At 51.0% G+C, this 17,148-nt stretch overlaps 1 protein-coding gene across 1 annotated transcript in view; it reads left to right on the top strand.

Moving 5' to 3' along the window:
* RASGEF1C (RasGEF domain family member 1C) overlaps nucleotides 1–17,148 on the top strand; it is a 38,777-nt gene that overhangs the window by 791 nt on the left and 20,838 nt on the right. The window contains exons 3-9 of the mRNA XM_061188545.1: nucleotides 874–1,011; nucleotides 7,795–7,995; nucleotides 9,077–9,151; nucleotides 14,227–14,316; nucleotides 15,985–16,087; nucleotides 16,600–16,679; nucleotides 16,762–16,857. Coding sequence (XP_061044528.1) covers nucleotides 874–1,011; nucleotides 7,795–7,995; nucleotides 9,077–9,151; nucleotides 14,227–14,316; nucleotides 15,985–16,087; nucleotides 16,600–16,679; nucleotides 16,762–16,857 — 783 coding nt within the window. The remainder of the gene's footprint in view (nucleotides 1–873; nucleotides 1,012–7,794; nucleotides 7,996–9,076; nucleotides 9,152–14,226; nucleotides 14,317–15,984; nucleotides 16,088–16,599; nucleotides 16,680–16,761; nucleotides 16,858–17,148) is intronic.

Genomic DNA, 17,148 nt, shown 5'->3' on the forward strand with positions numbered 1-17,148 from the left:
TTCCACCCTTTCTTCTTCTGCGGGTCCACTGTTGGCTCAGCCTTCCCTCCGTTCACCGTATCCTTTCCTCTGTCCCTCGCCATATCCCATGGGCTGCAACTGTCTATTTATACATGTGTCAGTAGGGTTCCACTGTCCAGTGATAGAAACCCAGTTTCACCTGGCCTAAGGCAAAGGGACTTTACTGGCTCATGTAACTGCAAAGTCTCAAGCTACCACTGGCTCCAGGGGCTCAAACACCATTAAAACGTGGTCTTTCTCCCTAAGACCCCTTGCTTTGTTTTCCTCTGGGCCAGCCTCACTCTTGCTCAGGCAGGTTCTCTGCACGGTGACTGGTGGCCTCCGCGGCTCCAGGGTCATGGTCTACCCTTCCCAATCCTGTGGAAAGAGGATCCCGATAAATAAAAGCCCCAATCTCATTGGCTTAGCTTAGGCCACATGCCCCTCTGTGAGCCAATCACAGTGCATGATGGGGGTGTGCCATGCCCTGATTGGCCAGCACTGATCTGGGCACACTCCTGGAGCCCTGGGTCAGCATCAGCTGGGAAGGATGGAGAGGGGGACCCCACAGGAAAACTGAGATGCTGTCACCACAGAAAGGGAGATGGGATGACTGGCAGTTACAAACAAGAGATGACCCCCATTCCAAACACGTGTCTGTCCCCCTCTGCTCTGCTGTGGTCAGCCCCCATCCCCATGTCCCGTCTCTGTCTCCTGGCACAAAGAAGGCACGAGACCCACCCCGCCTCGGCCATTGCTGCTGCCCCTCGGACAGCCCAGATGCGCAGTGAGTGGCTGAGACAGTGGCTGCTGTGACCCCCACCTCCCAAGCAACCCTCACCAAATGCAGACGACCCTCGGCTTGCCTTGCAGGCCCAGGTCCGGAAGTTTGGCCCCAAACTGCTCCAGTTGTTGGCTGAGTGGACAGAGACGTTCCCGCGGGACTTCCAGGAGGAGTCGACCATCAGTCACCTGAAGGACGTGGTGGGCCGCATCGCCCCCTGTGACGAGGTGGGCAAGCCAAGCGGGATTCTCTTCACCTTGTCTACACCCTCACATCCCAGATCTGAGCCTGTTCCTGGGCTGGCCTCAGGGTCCTCATCTCCCCACCGGCACACTGCAGCCCCTCTGAAATCAGCCCCTTTCTGCCCCATCAGAGAATCAGGCACTGCAGAGCTGGCAGGGAGAGCAGGCCTCTGGTTCCAGACCTGGTCTCTTGACCTTTCTCCTGTCCTGCTCTCATCAGTGGCATCAGATGGCAAGTGAAGGGCTCTTGTGGCTGCGTGGTCGGGCCATTGGTCGATGACCCATTAGGATGGCCTGGCAAAACCCTCTTCCCCAGTAGCTTGGGAGGCAGCCAGTGTACTGGCATCTGGTGCCTCTGCGCCCCACACCGTGCCCTGCTCTCCCAGCTGCATTACGCTGGGGAAGGCACTTAAAGGTGAAAGAGGAACAAAACTCCCTACTCCCTACCTCCCAGGATTAGGGTGAGAACACTGAGGGGGAGTGCATGTCGCTTGCCTTGGGAGGAGACTGAATGTGGCAAGCTGAGAGCTAGTGACATGCCCCACAGTGGGTCTGAACACAGAGCCAGCCAGAGCAAAGGAGAACTGCCAAGGCAGGCTGGGCACCAGGAAGCTGTAAAGTCCAAGGCCTAACTGAGGCTCAGAAAGGGATGCCCTGCCCTGAGGTCATTTCACACAACCAGCAAGTTAGTTGTTCTGAGAGCTCAGTGAGATGAGGGTCATCTCCTCCTCCTCCTTTGCATCCCCTGATCCATCTGGGGATTATAACACTTGGCTTAGGTTGCAGCAGAAAGGAGGCTCAGGGAAGGCTCAATGATTGGGTGGATCAGGAGGATGAAGCAGGAAGGGGAGATGCTGACTGACTGGCTTGGTACATAGTTGGCTACTTTGATGGATGAGTCGAGGGGGAAAGAAAGATGTTTGGGCAGTTGGGTAGGCAGGGAGATTTATGGGGTAAGTGGATGTGGAGAGATTGATGGAAAGAAGTAGAGGAGAAAGGTAGAAATGATAGCTAGATGAGTGGGTAGATGGATGACTAGATGGATGGGAGGGTGAGTGAATGGGTAGATGGATGGGTATGTGTGGGTATGGATGGGTGGGTGAGAACGTGGATGGGAAGGTGGGTGGGTGGATGGATGGATGGATGGGTGGGTGGACGGATGGATGGTGGATGTATGTATGAATGGATGGAGGTGGATTGATGGTGGATGGATGGATGGATGGATGGTGGATGGATGTATGAATGGATGGATGAGGGCAAATGTTAGAATGGAGGGAGGAAGGATAGATAAGTGAATTGATGGATCTGTGGGTGGGTGACTGTATAAAAGGGGAGATGGGCAATAACAGATGGGTGGGAAATAGATGGTTGCAGGGACAGTAGATGGATGGATGGATGGATGGAGCAGAGGGTATGTAATGGGATGAGAGCCCAGTCCTCTGCTTTATCTCCCTCCCCCCCCCACAGTAGGCCTTCAAGCAGGTGAGGTCTAAGCCATTGACAAGATGGATTATCTGCCCTTATCAGGCCTGCCTCTGCCATTGGCAGAGCAATTTCAGAGGCAGACCCTGCCATTCTGGCCACGGTGGCATGGGATGGGTGTAAGTCCTGGGCTTGTTTCCTTGAGAAGCAGTGCCTCCTCACTGAGCCCTCAAGCATCTGTCAGGACTGTGCCGGGAAATCTTTTCTAACTACCCAGTAGATGAAAATAAGATACAACCAAGACCTATGAACGGGCTATCGAAAGCAGTCATCTACCAGGTGTGGATTTTCAAAGCAGAAATAACTCATTTGGGGCATTTCTCATTCCTTCCTTTGGAATCCAATTAGGTGTGCTGAGTGGTGTGAACTGGACCTGGGATTCCCTAGTCCCCATGCCACCCACCCAGGCTCAGGCCAGGGGTGCCCCATGTGTCTTTGTGATCCCCAAGTTGCCTTTCCCCAGAAAGCACCTGCTCCAAGGGGATGTCCTGTAGCTGCTGGTTTCCCTCCCCTGGATGCTGCGGGTGGACTGCAGGCTGCTCCCCTCCCAGCATAGGCACAGTCTCAGCTGGGAAAGGAGCTGGTGAGCCCTGAACCAAACTGATGAGGCCGGGCCCACAGGACTCAGAACATGAGGTCTGGGTCAGACCTTCTGAGCCCAGATCCCAGCTCAGAAACCACAGCTGTGTGACTTTGGGCAAGGTGCTTCCCCTCTCTGAACTTCAGTTTCTTCATCAGTCAAACGGAGACGATAACTGCTCCCACCACACAGGTCTGCGGCAAAGGCCCTGAAGTCACATGTGCTCGTATTTCAGCACTTGGTAAATGTGAGCTATGATGAGGAACAAATTCTTTCCAAAATTCAGGCACATGGGGATTATTTTTAACTTTTTTGAAACTTTTGTTATGGAACATTTCAAACATATACAAACATAGATAATAGTAACCATGAACTCCTGTGTGCTCATAGCCTAGCTTCAACAATTATCAACATTTTGCCAAACTTGTTTCTTCTATCACCTCACACACTTCCCCTCCCTCCAAATTATGTTTTTAAATCATAGGCATTATATCTTTTGCTCCAAAAACATTTCAGAATCATCTTGTAAAAGATTTCTTACACAGAGATAGGATCAAATGATATAAAGTGTTGTGCATAATGCAATGAGATGAGCCCAAGTGTTTTCAGAACTGCGTGTCTTTGGGCAAGTTACTTAACCTCTCTGGACCTTAAATTAATTTCTCCAAGAGGGAAGATGATAAGCCCTCCCTCAAAGGGCTGTGAGGAGAACAATGCTGCTCAGGAACGTGGAGGAGGTGGTACAGGGCCAGGAAGGAGTGGGGCGTCCCCATCAAAGTGGCTGTGGAAGGTGACACCTTTCTCTTTCTTCCTGCCCCCCTGCCACTTCCTGGAAGCCTCATGTCCTCACTGTGCTCCCCACCACCTCTCAGTAACTGGGAACAAGGGGCTGGAGCGGCTCTGGGAAGGTCATTCTCTATGACTGTGGGTTCTGTGCTGCTCCGTCCACCCTCGGCTCCCATCCTGGTAGGTTGCGCTCAGCAGTTACAGTTCAGGAAGGCCAATGCCGAGGCTGAGGGAGACTGGGGGATCACAGGAAGGCCTAGAGGGTCACAGCCCCGGTGAGGGAGACAGGACAGGAGGACAGCAGTGCCTTGGCCACACCCACTGGGCTGGCCAGAGGAGGCTGACTGTAGGGGCAGCCCTCCCTCCTCGCTCTGGCCTTGCTTTCCCACGCACATGGCTGTCTACTGGCTCCCCCCAAGGGCACAGGTGGTGGACAGCTGACTCAGAGAACGAGTTGGCAGTGGGTGCAGAACTCCTGCCTGTGCAGGTGGGCTAAGCCCGTTGGACATCGCCCGTGGGCTGGCTCAGGTGGGAGCTTTCAGGAACTTCAGAAAACAAGGGCCCGTACTTGTCTGGATAGAAATGGATCCTAATCACGAAACGCTCGGTCCAAGAGAACTTGGAGGCACCTGGAGAGCCATGGCCACCACCCAGGCCACCCTTGGACGGCGACCTCTACACTCACACCCGGCTCCGTGCATACAGCAGGCGGCTCTGTGAGAATGACAGAGAAAACAGCCCAGCCCCCATCCTCCCAGCTCACGGGCGAGCCACTGGGGGGGAGCTGAGCCATGCTGGGTGCACCCTGGTGCTCCACATGTGGGCTCCTGACAAGGAACACACTGGCGTTCTCAGCGGCAGGTCCCTGGGCCTGCCCAGATTCACTGAGATCTCCCAGACTGTGTCCACAAGGTGTAGAAATCAGTGAGAGAATGAGAGGAGGTCAAAGAGAAGGTCAAATACCTTCCCCACATTCAGAGGGGGAACAGAAGATTCAGGAAAAAACCAACAGATAAGCTTGAGGTTAACACTATTGGAAAATTTTTAAATGAATTAGCACGCAAGCAGTGGCAATTGTTTGGAGTGAATATTGGTTCAATAGAAACAAGTCCTGCTAAATTGTCTGCATATTTTTAAAAATAAGGCCAGTGCCTGGTTCTATCAAACTGTAGCCACAGACGCACTGCATCCTTGACTTCAGTAGGGCTCTGACGTCTGCCTTGGAGAGGCTGACTGACTAGACGCAGGTGAAGGCCAGTTTTATCTAATCAGCAAATATGTGTGGGCCCCTCATGTTCATGCTGGGGACCAGCAAAGAGTAACCCAGTGTTGCCTTCATGGAGCTGGTACTCCAGTGAGAGGCTTGGACAAGGGCTGTGAAGGAAGGGCACAGAGCTCGGAGGGAGAAGGCCTGGGTCATGGGGCAGGAGGGACAAGGGGTCAAAGGGATGGGGGAGTGGTCTGTGTCTGGAGCACAGAAAAGAGGAGCAAGGGCTACATGGAGGCCATTGAGCATGGCCAGAGCTGACCTCAGGGCCTCCAAGCCATGTCAGGCTTTTTGTCTTTGCAAAAGCAGGGAGGCAATTTAGGGAAGGAGGGCGCAGTGGTCAAATGTGCATTTTGAACAGAACACTCTTGCTACAGGGTGGAATGGAGAGAGGCTGGCGTGAATGCATGGGGTCCACTGAGGAGGCCACTGCCGCCAACAGGGAAATGACTATGGCCTGGACCACATACACTGTGGTGGACGACAAGCATGGAAATGGAAGAAAGCAAAATCAAGAGGGTTGGTGATGGCCTGGAGGGCCTGAGGGAGAAGGTGGTTTGAGGATGGCTCCACGTCCAGGTGCCTGATGCCACTGCTCCGTTCACCAGACAGGGATGCAGGTGGAAGAGGCAGCCCTGGGGAGGAGAGCATGACTTCTTGCATGCACCAGGTCCAGGTGGCCCCTTGCCCACATGGCTCTGGAGATCAGAGGAGAAGGTTGTCCGCACACGAATACTAAACGACACTCTGCACATGAACCAGAAAACCCAGGAATGAAGTACAGAGGATGGTGAAGAGAGGAATAGACAGAGGCAGGAGGAACCCAGCATGCAATCACAGTGTAGACAGACAAGCCTGCAAACAGCCCAAGGCAGGAGAAACTGGGGAGCTGGGGCAGATGCTGCCTGAGAAACAGCCCCTGACTTTCATGACAGGAGGTCCTTGGTGCCAGTGAGAGTTAGTCTGGTGACAGGAGGGGAGCCAGATGGGGTGGTGGAGGGTTGGTTGAGTGGGAAATGCAGGATCTCAACAGCCAGTGTAGTCACCTCTGGGCTGGGTAGCAGAGACAGGTGGGGGGCTGGTGGAGGTGTCGGGGATCACCGGTGACTGTGTCACCGGGGCTGGCTCTGGCTGGACCTAACTCACTATCTTCCTGGCACTCAGATGAAGACCTGGGAGGCAGCATGTGTGCTGACCACACTTTTGGATACAGCAAAGCTGATATGGGTTGTTCCTTCCACGGGCGACAAAGGGAAGAGTTGGACCTCAGTTTACCCACACACTGCCCAGCTAACAGTGTGCCTGGGCATGGGTGCCTTCTGGGTCTGCCCCCCACGGCTCTGGGAGTTAGGGTTAGTGTTAGGGTTTGGGTTTGGGTTTGGGTTTCCTGTGTCCTGAGGGCTCTACCACAGCTGCCCTGGCCACTCCACAGAGAAGCACTTTCATAAGGGGCTGGGATGCCACCTCCATCACCAGAGCTCTGGGAACCAACAGTGCTGGACCTCAGTGCTCCTTTGAGCCCCATCAGAGACTTGAGGAAACACTGAGGTCCCCCAGGCAAGCCCTACACCCTATGCCCCACCTGTAAAATGCCTCTGGGTTTGTGTGCATGAAGAATGTGCACTTTTTCTATCTGAGATTACCTGGCAGAACTGCCTATCCACAACCTTCTTCTGAGGCCTCTGGGACCAGGCCCCGCTGGGAACCTGTCTGCCTGACACCTGTTGTTGCCAGGAGTCCAGGCCCTGGATGCCCACTGCCACTCCCAGGCCAGCTCCTGGCTCAAGGGGGTTGAATCCACCTCTGGGGGAGCCATTTGCTGACCAGTCGGGGGCCTGTTCTGTGGACTACTGACCAAACCTTTGGGAATGTGTGGACATCTTGCTCAGTAAACCCAGCTAGTCTGATGCACCTTCCTTGGAAATAGGGGTCTCTGAGGGGCAATAATCAGTTTCCCTGTGGAGGGTGGTCCCTGCACCAAGCCTAGAGCATCTGAGCTGCATGGTGAGGGGCTCTGTCGGTACACTAAATGGTTATCAAGTATCCACTGCATGCCCAGAGCTGTGACACAGAGAGGTTAACGCGGACTTCCCTGCCCCTGCCGAGCTGTCATTCTGCAGGGGAGTAAACAACCCCAATCATCTCCTGCAGTGGTCCCATAAGGAAGTCACACAGGGTGAGCTGGAGACAGAGTGCCAGGGGCAGAGGATGGACAGCAAGGCTGGTCAGGGAAAGCCTCTCTAAGCTAGGCCTGGGAGACAGGAGGGGACCCCCATTGAAGCCAAGCAAAAGACTAGCGCCCAGGGCAGGGCCAATTCCACATCTCCCTCCTCTCTCCCTCCACTCCCTGGCAGTCCCCACCCCATGCTGCCCCTCTCCCCAGACAGCTGGGGGGGCTTGCACACAGCCACCCTCCCTAATGTGTGCTCTTCTTGGCTCCCACTGGTGATCCTGCAGCCTTCTCCCCAGCCAGCCTTGACTGTAGGCCCCAAACCCAGCCTGCCCTGGGTTGGGTCCTGTTTCAGGGTGGGGGAGGTGCAGGCACACCTAGGAGCAGCCCATCCCTGACAGCTGGGGAGCCTGCCTGCTGCAGATATTAGACATGCGGAGACAGGTTTCCAGGCCTGAGCACCCTCTCTCTACCCTCCGCCAGGCATACCGAAAGAGGATGCATCAGCTCCTGCAGGCTCTGCACCAGAAGCTGGCGGCTCTGGGCCAGGGGCCAGAAAGCCTGCTGGGCACTGACAAGCCCATCTCCTACAGGAACAAGCCTCCAGCCTCTATCCACAGGGAGCTCCTCAGCATCTGCAGTGACCCCTACACACTGGCTCAGCAGCTGACCCACGTGGAGCTGGTGAGCAGGCCCACACCGCCCTCCACTCAGACGCAGAGCCTGGAACACTGAAAATAGCCAGCCACCTCCCCACTCCCCATCTTGTCCCCCACCTGGTCTCAGCCTAACCCAGGGCCTGAGCCCATCACATCAGGGCCACCCAGGCATCTCCAGAGGACCCTGACTCTGGAGCAGTCTCTCACCACACCTGGAGCAAGAAACAGGAAGGCTGGAGGTACCAGCCCTGCCCAACTTTGACCTCTGGCCTGCCTGAGAGTCCAGGCCTGGGACAGAGGAACTAGGTTCAGATCCTGGCTCTGACACCACCTGATGTGTGATCCTCCCACATCTAGGGCCTTCCCCACCCGGGCCTCGGTTTTCCCCATCCAGGACTCACACAGTCACACTGTACCCACCCCAGCTTTCCAGAGAAGCGCAGACAGGCCTTCCTGCGTGTGAAAGGGATGCCCTGGCCTAACCTCCAGTATATTGGGTTCCTTGTAGATGCAGAGGCCAAAGGGGCCTGCCCCAGAGAGAAGGGAAGCTGGGGAGTAGGGTTCTTTTCTTTTAAACCTCCATCATTTATGGCGCCCTTACTGCTTTCCAGGCATTATATTCAAGATTTACATGCACTATCTCATCTTCCCACCACCTTACCAGATAGGTGCTATTATTTTTCTCTTTTCACAGATGAGGAAGCTAAAGCCCAGAGTGTTTAAGTGATTTGCCAGAAGTCACACAGCAGAAGGGACAGAGCCAGGATTCAGTTCTGACCCAGACCCCATGCTCTTAGCCACCAGGCCTACCCTGGAGGGAGCAGGTCATTTCAATTACCCGATTTCGAACCTGGTTTCCTAGGTATCACACCCCACAAGCACTCCCTATGGAGACATTGACCCCTGCCCCCATGAAATACAGCAGCCCCTGAGCATAGGAAAGGAGGGTCTGCCCCCTTCAAGATGGTGCTGAGCTCTGTGACAACCCAGAACAGGGCTGTAGAGGCCCGGTGAGAAGGGCAGGTGGGCCCATGCCAGGCCCCCAGGGAGCATCCCTTCCCCATACATTTCCCCTTCTCCCAACTCCTTTTCTGTCTCTGGTGCAGGAACGGCTACGACACATTGGACCTGAGGAATTTGTCCAGGCTTTTGTGAACAAGGACCCTCTGGCCAGCACAAAGGTAGAAGGCCCTTGGACGGACTGTCCCAGCAGTGACCCCTACTCACCGGTCCCTCTGGGGGATCCCCGGAGCATCAGCTGAGCCAGCTTCAGAGGGACCAAGGGCAGATGGGCTTGGAGGGGTTGTGCCCACTCTACCCATGCCCCTAGCCCAAGGCCATCACACCCCAGCAGCCCTGAGTCCCGGGGAAGCCTGGGAGGGCGGGATGAGCCTGGCCGGGTCACCCACCCAGCGAGGGCGGAGTGGCGGTCGAGGAGCAGAAGCCCTGGGTGGGTTAGAGGGTAGAGGTTCGCACGGGGCCCGCTCCAAGACCCCATGTGCCCTCCCGGTGCTTTGCGGTGGGCGCTGATGCCCTCTAGCGGCCACTTGGGGGAACGCGGGCTGGTGCAAGCTGCCCAAGGAAGTTAAGGGCATGCTCTTCCCTCTGAAGGTGGAATTTCAGAGCCTACCCCTCTCTCTCAGAGCCCAACCAGCAGTTAGCCTGGTGCTTATCAAGGAGTTAAATCCGAACCAGAACTGGAAATATCCTGTCTTCTGCCCTGGCACCTAATAAAAGAAGAGCAAACTAAATATGCAATTGCATTTCACCTCTCGGATAAGCAATGATTAAACATTATGGGTGTGTATGTGCAGGGAAAGGGACCATCTCATACACGGCTGGTAAAGGGTGAAATTGGCACAGCCACTTTGGAGAGCAGCATGGCAATAGCATCAACACTTGAAATATACACTCCGGACCCCAACTTTCCACACCTAACAATTTACCCTACAGGTATACACACACATGTACACAAAGATGTATGCACAAAGATATTTGGGATATCTTTCTGTGCTTTATGACCAAAGGCTGGAAGCAAACTACCTTACCATCCACAGGGACGCAATTAAACATTATAATACATCCATACATAGAATGCTGTGCAACTATTAGAGTAAGAGCGACTGTAAGAATGGAATAATCACCAAAGGTCCATTGTTGAGAGAAGAAAGTAGAGTGAAGAGCAGTGGCAAAGAGTATGTGACCATCTGTGTAACAACAACAGATAGGAGGGTGCATGATACATATCTCCTTGCACATGCGTGTGGACAATCTCTAGGAATACTGGTTACTCTGGGGAGCCCAGCATGGAGCTGGGAGCAAGAGTGGGAAGGAGACTTTGCTACTCTTAGTGAGTTGTTTGTTCTGTTTTGTTTTGTTTGGGGTTTTGGCCATTTCCAAGTATTATTTTTTATTGTGAAATACATCAAGATTGCCCGTGACATTTCTTTACCCACTCTACTGTGGGTGAACATTTTTGTATTTCCAGACTCTTGGCTATTGTAGGTATTGCTGCTATGAACATTCTTACACATTTCTAATGTATGTGTGTACATTTTTTCTAGGGCATCAGTTCTCAAACGTTTTGGTCTCAAGATGCCTTTTTTTACTCTTAAAAATTGTGGAGGACCCCAAAGAACTTTTGATTATTTACTAATAATATCTACCGGTATTTATTCTATTAGCCATTAAAGCCAATAATTTTTTAAAATATTTATTTATTCAAAAATCATAACTCATTCTATGTTAATGTAAGTTTTATGAAAAAAACTCTATTTTCCAAAATAAAAAAATTAATGAGAAGAGTGATATTGTTTTACAGTATTTTTACAAATCTCTTTAGTGACTGACAGTAGAAGGCAGTTGAATTCTCTTAACCTACTTCTGCATTCAATCTCTTGACCTAACATTATTTTGGTTGAAAATCCATCCGCACACAAATATGTAGTTGGAAAAGAGAGGAGTATATTACAGCCTTTTCAGATAATTGTGAATATTCTTCTTTGATAGTACACTAAAACTCAACAAGGGGTAATTTTTTAAGATCAGCTGCAATTTGGAATCTGAAAATAAACTCTATCACTTTAAAATTCATTGGTCCATCTTGCATCTTGAATGGATCTTTTTGCCCATGCAGGATTTTGTGACATATATTGTCCATTTGGAAAATACGGGTTCACTGAATCAAGCAGACCTTCTGAATGTTGGCATGTTTCATTATATGATATTTTTAAATGATATTCATTATATATATTCACTACTGATATCACCCAAAAAGTTCTTAAGTATTGGGAAGCTGTCAAGCTCCAGAGGCAAATACATATTTTATAAGTTCCCAATTTTCTCTTGAAAACTTGAATTTTATCCTTGGCAACGAATACTATCAGTTGTTTTCCTTGAAGTTACAGGCTCATTTTGTTGATTTTCAAGGAAATATCAGCCAAACACTGAAGTCTGAGTAACCATAATGGGTCAGTCCTTCTTTCAGGTAAAAATGGTGCTCCATGAGTAAAGTTCAGCTCACAAGTCAATCACACCAGTGCTTTTCCGCAAGACCACCATCAAAACTCTGTGTGCAACAGAAGTGCCTATGCCTACAGTCTTCCCTTCGTATCTGTAGGTTCTGCAACTGCGGATTCCACCAGCTTCAGATCAAAAATATTAGAAAAAATTAAAATTCCAGAAAGTTCTAAATAGCAAAACTTGAATTTGCTGCTCACCCAAGCAACTATTTACATAGTATTTACATTATATTAGGTATTATAAGTAATCTAGAGATGATTTAAAGTATACGGGAGGATGTGCATGGGTTTATGCAAATAGTATGCCATTTTACATATGGAACTTGAGCATCCTCTGATTTTGGTATCTGAGTGGGGAGGTGGAACCATTCCCCCAAGGATACCGAGGGACAACTGCACTCCCATTTTGTCACATAGAATATGAAAAAGACATGTACTCAAGGGTTGAGATTTAATAAAACTGAAAAGTTTTGTGTCCTCAAGGACATTCTTAGTCACACTCACTTTTTTTCTTTTACTGTGAGTGTGTGGTAGTGAAGAACACAATGCCACTGGTGTCATTTGGTGCCTCTGTCTCGATTCAGGCTAAGGTGGCAGCAATTCTACCCATCATTCTATTATGCATTGGTACAAATGTCAACACGGTGAAAAGGCAATAATCTATGAATATGAAATTAGGTTTGCCCTGTGGACCCCCTGAAGCGGTCTCAGGGACCCCCAGGAGTCCACGGACAACACTTTGAGATGTTGCTCTAATATATACCTACGAAGGGAATCACTGTGTCTGTCACAGGGTGGGCATATGATCAAACTTACCAGGTGATGCCAGGTGAGGCTGTATCCATTTCCACTGCCAGCAGGGAGTTATTCTTGCTCCACAGCCTCACTGACGCTTGAAATTGTCAGGCTTTTTCATTTTTGTCAAACTGTTAAATGGAGCATCTTTTCATGTGTTTTGGACATTCTTGTTTTTTCGTCTATGAAATGCCTGTCCCTGATTTTTGTTCGGTTTTCTATTGGTGATTTGTCTTTTTCTTAAGAATTTTTAAGAGTTTTGTGAGTTTTTAAAATGCGTACTAGTTAATTATCCCTTGTCAGTTAGATGTACTGCAAATTTTCTTCTCCTAGTTGGTTGCTTTGCTTTTCGTCCTCATTACTGTGTCTTTTAACAAACAAGTATTCTTAATTTCCTCCTTATAAGGAATTTACCTTTCTGGATTATTTTTGCCTCCATATTTTGAAGCTATGCTATTAGGTGCAGACAAATTTAGATTCATGACATATTCTCAATAAATCAAAACTTTTATCATTAGGCAGTTACCCTTTAAACTCTCCTAATGCTTCTTGCCTTGGAGTCTTTTTTTGCCTTAAAGTCTACTTTGTCTAATCTTAATATAACTATGTGATGATAAATATCACATAAATATTTATCATGTGTATTTTTCAATTTTTTTACTTATATCCTTGGCTTTGGGGTGTATCTCTTGAAAATAGCAGGAGGCTGGATTTTTTTTAATTACAGTGACTGGTCTATATCAGGGTAATTACTGCTCTAGATGGATTTGTTTTTACTGTCTTCTGTTGTACCTTGTCTTCTTTACCTCTTGTGCTTCTTTTTTTCCTTCTTTCTTTACTTCTTTTGGATTCTCTGAAATTGTAGTACACTTATACAGTGGAATAGTCTACATCAATTTTTAAAATTATGTTTCCAAAGAATATTTTATAGCACATGAAAGGGTTCATGTGGGAAAATGTGGGAATATATATAGAATATAGAGATAGAGATAGAAACATGCATACATACATACACACATACGTACATAAATACATATGGTTGGTCCTCATTATTCACCATCATTATATCCTATAGTCGTTGTGAACACTGAATTAGCAAATACTGAGCCATTACTCCTGGGGAAAATATAGGGTTAAGTTCCTTGCAAGCCTTTCATCACAACATTTTCATCAACCAGTCAATATACAATCTTGATTTATGTGTGTTTCTGTTTAATGAGACCTTATTTAATATATATTGTTGATTTAATAACATTGAACTCATGGCCAACAGCACTGTGACTCACGTCTGAACGAAGCTTATCTAACACATATTTTTTTCCTTAGGGCACGTCACAGCCTTCATGTGCTTAGGAACACAAGACAGCACGGCAGCGCTGTGCTTGGGACCACTTTAAACAGTGAAATCACCAAGAAAAAACACAAAAATGCAAAAAAAAAAAAAAAAAAGACACTAAACAGACTACAAAAAGGACACTTGTTTACAGTATGGGAGCTGAAACCAGAAGTCAGGGCATCAGCTCAACCTCAGCTGGGAACGCACAGGTGCATTGGGTGACTCAAATGTTTTGCCACTCTGCACATGTCCACAAATGACCAAGAAGTGACATGAGTGTTATTTGGGGGGTTACAAATGAAATTTTAGGAAGTAGACAGATTCGCAAACACAAAATCTGTGAATAATGAGGATTAATTGTGTGTGTGGGTATATGATATACATATATCATATTAAGTTACGTCTTTAAGTGTATAGAAAAAGAGACTAGAAGGATACATGTCAAATCATGTATTTGTGGATGGTTTTGAGATATTTGTGGATGGTTTTGAGGTTTCGACATTTCCCAGATTGTCTATAATGATCATGGCTGACTTCAAAAAGTTATTCGTGTTCAAAAAGTTATTGACAAAAAGCCTGAGCATGGTCCTTGTGTCTTTCCTAGCCTTGTTTCAGTGACAAGACTAACAACCTGGAAGCTTACGTGAAATGGTTCAACAGATTGTGCTACCTCGTGGCTACTGAGATCTGCATGGTGCGTAGGAAGCCAGGGCCTGACCTGGTATGGCCAAAGGTGGCCAGGGCTTGAGAGGAGCCTTCTTGGGAGGGAACCAGAAGAGCATGATGAGCCTGTCTCCAAGCCCAGGGCCAGGCTGGGCACGCTCTGGGACACCGGGTGTCACCCAGCTTGCCTGTAGTGATATCTCCCCTCTGGGTAGAGCCTGGCAAACCCCCGTCTTAGCTGCCAGGCCAGTGATGCAGTGGATCCTGGAGTGCCGATGGATCCTGCCTGGCGTGGATCCACCTGCCAGTCACAGAGGGTGTCAGAGAGATGCTTGCTGAGGGAGAGGGGGGCGGGCTCTGCTTCTTCCACCTGTGCCTGGGGCGGACTGGCCTGGCTTGCAGCCGAATTCCATTTGGCTCACTCAAGACTTAGAGGTAGAGATAATCTAACCTTTAAGAAGTGGGAGATTGCACTTTAAAGTCCAGGTCTCTGGCAGCTGGACATGCTCTCCACCGGGTCTCAGCCCCGCCAAGCCAGACCCTGCCCACCCTCTTCCCTTCCTTATGGCAATGGAACCCTCTCCCAAACCCATTCTCCCACTGTCAGGTGAAGCCCAAGGTCCCCCATCTCAGAGGAAGATTGGAGGCAGCATATGTGCCAGGGTGGGCTCTCTGGAAGCAGACGCTGAGACAGAGCTTGGGGCGTAAGGTGTTTATGAGGGGTCTGCGACCGAGAAAGGAGAAGAGGCTCAGAAGGAGAAGCTCATATGTGATACCTCAGCCTGAGACAGCGCTTCCTGTCAGAGTGCCCACATCCACCCTAGTAGTTGGCCCTGATCCCCCACCTTGCTCGGTCACCATCATCATCCCTGTGTGGGCTGTCCCATGAAAGACAGGGCAGGACCTCAGGTGGGCAGCTCTCCAAAGGGGTTTTGGGTGCACAGCTCCTCAGACACCACAGCAGGCTTCTTGGCAGCAGTAAGGACCACTTCTGCATTTATGGGAGGAGGGCAATCTACGTGGAAAGAACACTGTAGGGTTCCGTGGGCCTTGCCTGCTTCTGACACCGCATCGCTGGCCTGGCAGCTAAGACGGGGGTTTGTCTGAGTGAAGCCTGGACAGAGCCCACCCCAGAGTCAGGCAGCGCTTCAGCCTTGGAGAGGACACAGTTTGGTTCTGACCCATCAGAGAGGTCAAAGTCTCACGCACTCGACTCGAGCTGGGGTTGAAATCACAGTCAGTCGACAGAAAGCAGTGGTGGGGCTGCTAGGGGACAGGGCCTCGGGGTCACCGTGTGGCCCCCTCACCCCGTGTGAAGTGAAGAAGTTTGGTGCTGGGAAGAGAGGTGAGGGAGCCGTGTTTTCTGCTTCTAGGTGTAGGGGTGCTGGAGCTAGGCCTGAGAGAGCAGGAGGACATGAGGGGACCCCCAGCACCTCCCATGCTGCAGGTGGCTCCTGGGTGGCCACAGAAGTCCCGCCAGCCCCCATCCGGCCCTCCATGGCAATGGGCTCTGTGCTAGCTCTGCCCGGGGTGCACTGAGAGCCTCAGCCCCTGGGCTACAAATTGCCTTGGCATCAAGCATCTCAGCTGTGAAATGGGCTTAAAGAAGGTTAATGAGGGACAGGACAGGTAAGCAGGGTGTCTGGTCAGGGCAGGGTGGGGACACGTCATCACTGAGACTCATATGCCCTGTCCCCAGCCGGCCAAGAAGAAACAGAGGGCCCAGGTGATTGAGTTCTTCATCGACGTAGCCCGTGAGTGCTTCAACATCGGCAACTTCAACTCCCTAATGGCCATCATCTGTGAGTGGGCCGGCCAGGCCTGGGGCCCCCGGTGCAAGTGCTCCCAGAGAGGGTGGAGTGGGCACGCCCAGGCGGGTGGGGTGCAAGCCACCTGAGCAGGGGTGGGTGCAGGCTGGGCCCATGTTCCCCCCACCCCACCCCAAAGGTCCTGGGGAGGTGCCCCTTTTGAGGCAAGCTCAGCCCTTTCAGGGTGCTTGATGAGAGGTTGGCAGTGTGTCCCCAGAACCAGGGAAAGCAGGGGCCCAAAGCAGGCCCCTGGTCACAGTATAGGGCCAGTGTGGTGGGGACTGGGACAGGGGCCCTGCACATACAGAAGCCGGGCCTACCTGGATGCAGTGTCCATTAGCACCCACCCACTCTCCATCTGGCAGGCCGAGGCTCCACAAACATCAGCCCTGGTCAGGGTGCAGCCTGAGGGGCTAGGCCAGCTGGGGGCCTCACAGAGGGACTGTGCAGCTCAGAACAGCCCTCCCCGCCTGGCCCTGCCCCCAGCTCAGCCTTCCCTCTTTCAGCTGGCATGAACATGAGCCCTGTCTCAAGGCTGAAGAAGACCTGGGCCAAAGTGAAGACAGCCAAGTTTTTCATCCTCGAGGTAAGCAAGGCTGCTGGGCTGCTGGGTGCCACCAGCCATCCCCAGGACACAGTTGCCCAAATACCTCCCTATCTCCTTCCAGCACCAGATGGACCCAACAGGGAATTTCTGCAACTATAGAACAGCCCTACGCGGGGCAGCCCACCGCTCCCTGACCGCCCACAGCAGCCGGGAGAAGGTAGGTCAGAGGCTTGCCCAGCCCTCAGAGCTCCTCCCTGCTCCAGACCACCTAGGCCCAGGTGGGGTGGTGACTTGAAGGTCACCTGGTCCAATCCCCTGCCCTTCTACAGCATCTATAATAGAGAGTCATGTCACCTTGCTCGCATGCCTCCAATATAGGGAACTCACCACCTCCTCAAACAGATCAACCCACCCCCAAGCAGCTCTAACTGGTAGCAAGTGCTGCCTTGTGGGGTTGTGTCAGCCACCTGGGGCTGTCCTCTCCAGAGGGCCACACAGAGTAAGGCCA

The sequence above is a fragment of the Eubalaena glacialis genome, chromosome 4 (genome assembly GCF_028564815.1).
Source record: "Eubalaena glacialis isolate mEubGla1 chromosome 4, mEubGla1.1.hap2.+ XY, whole genome shotgun sequence".
NCBI lineage: Eukaryota > Metazoa > Chordata > Mammalia > Artiodactyla > Balaenidae > Eubalaena > Eubalaena glacialis.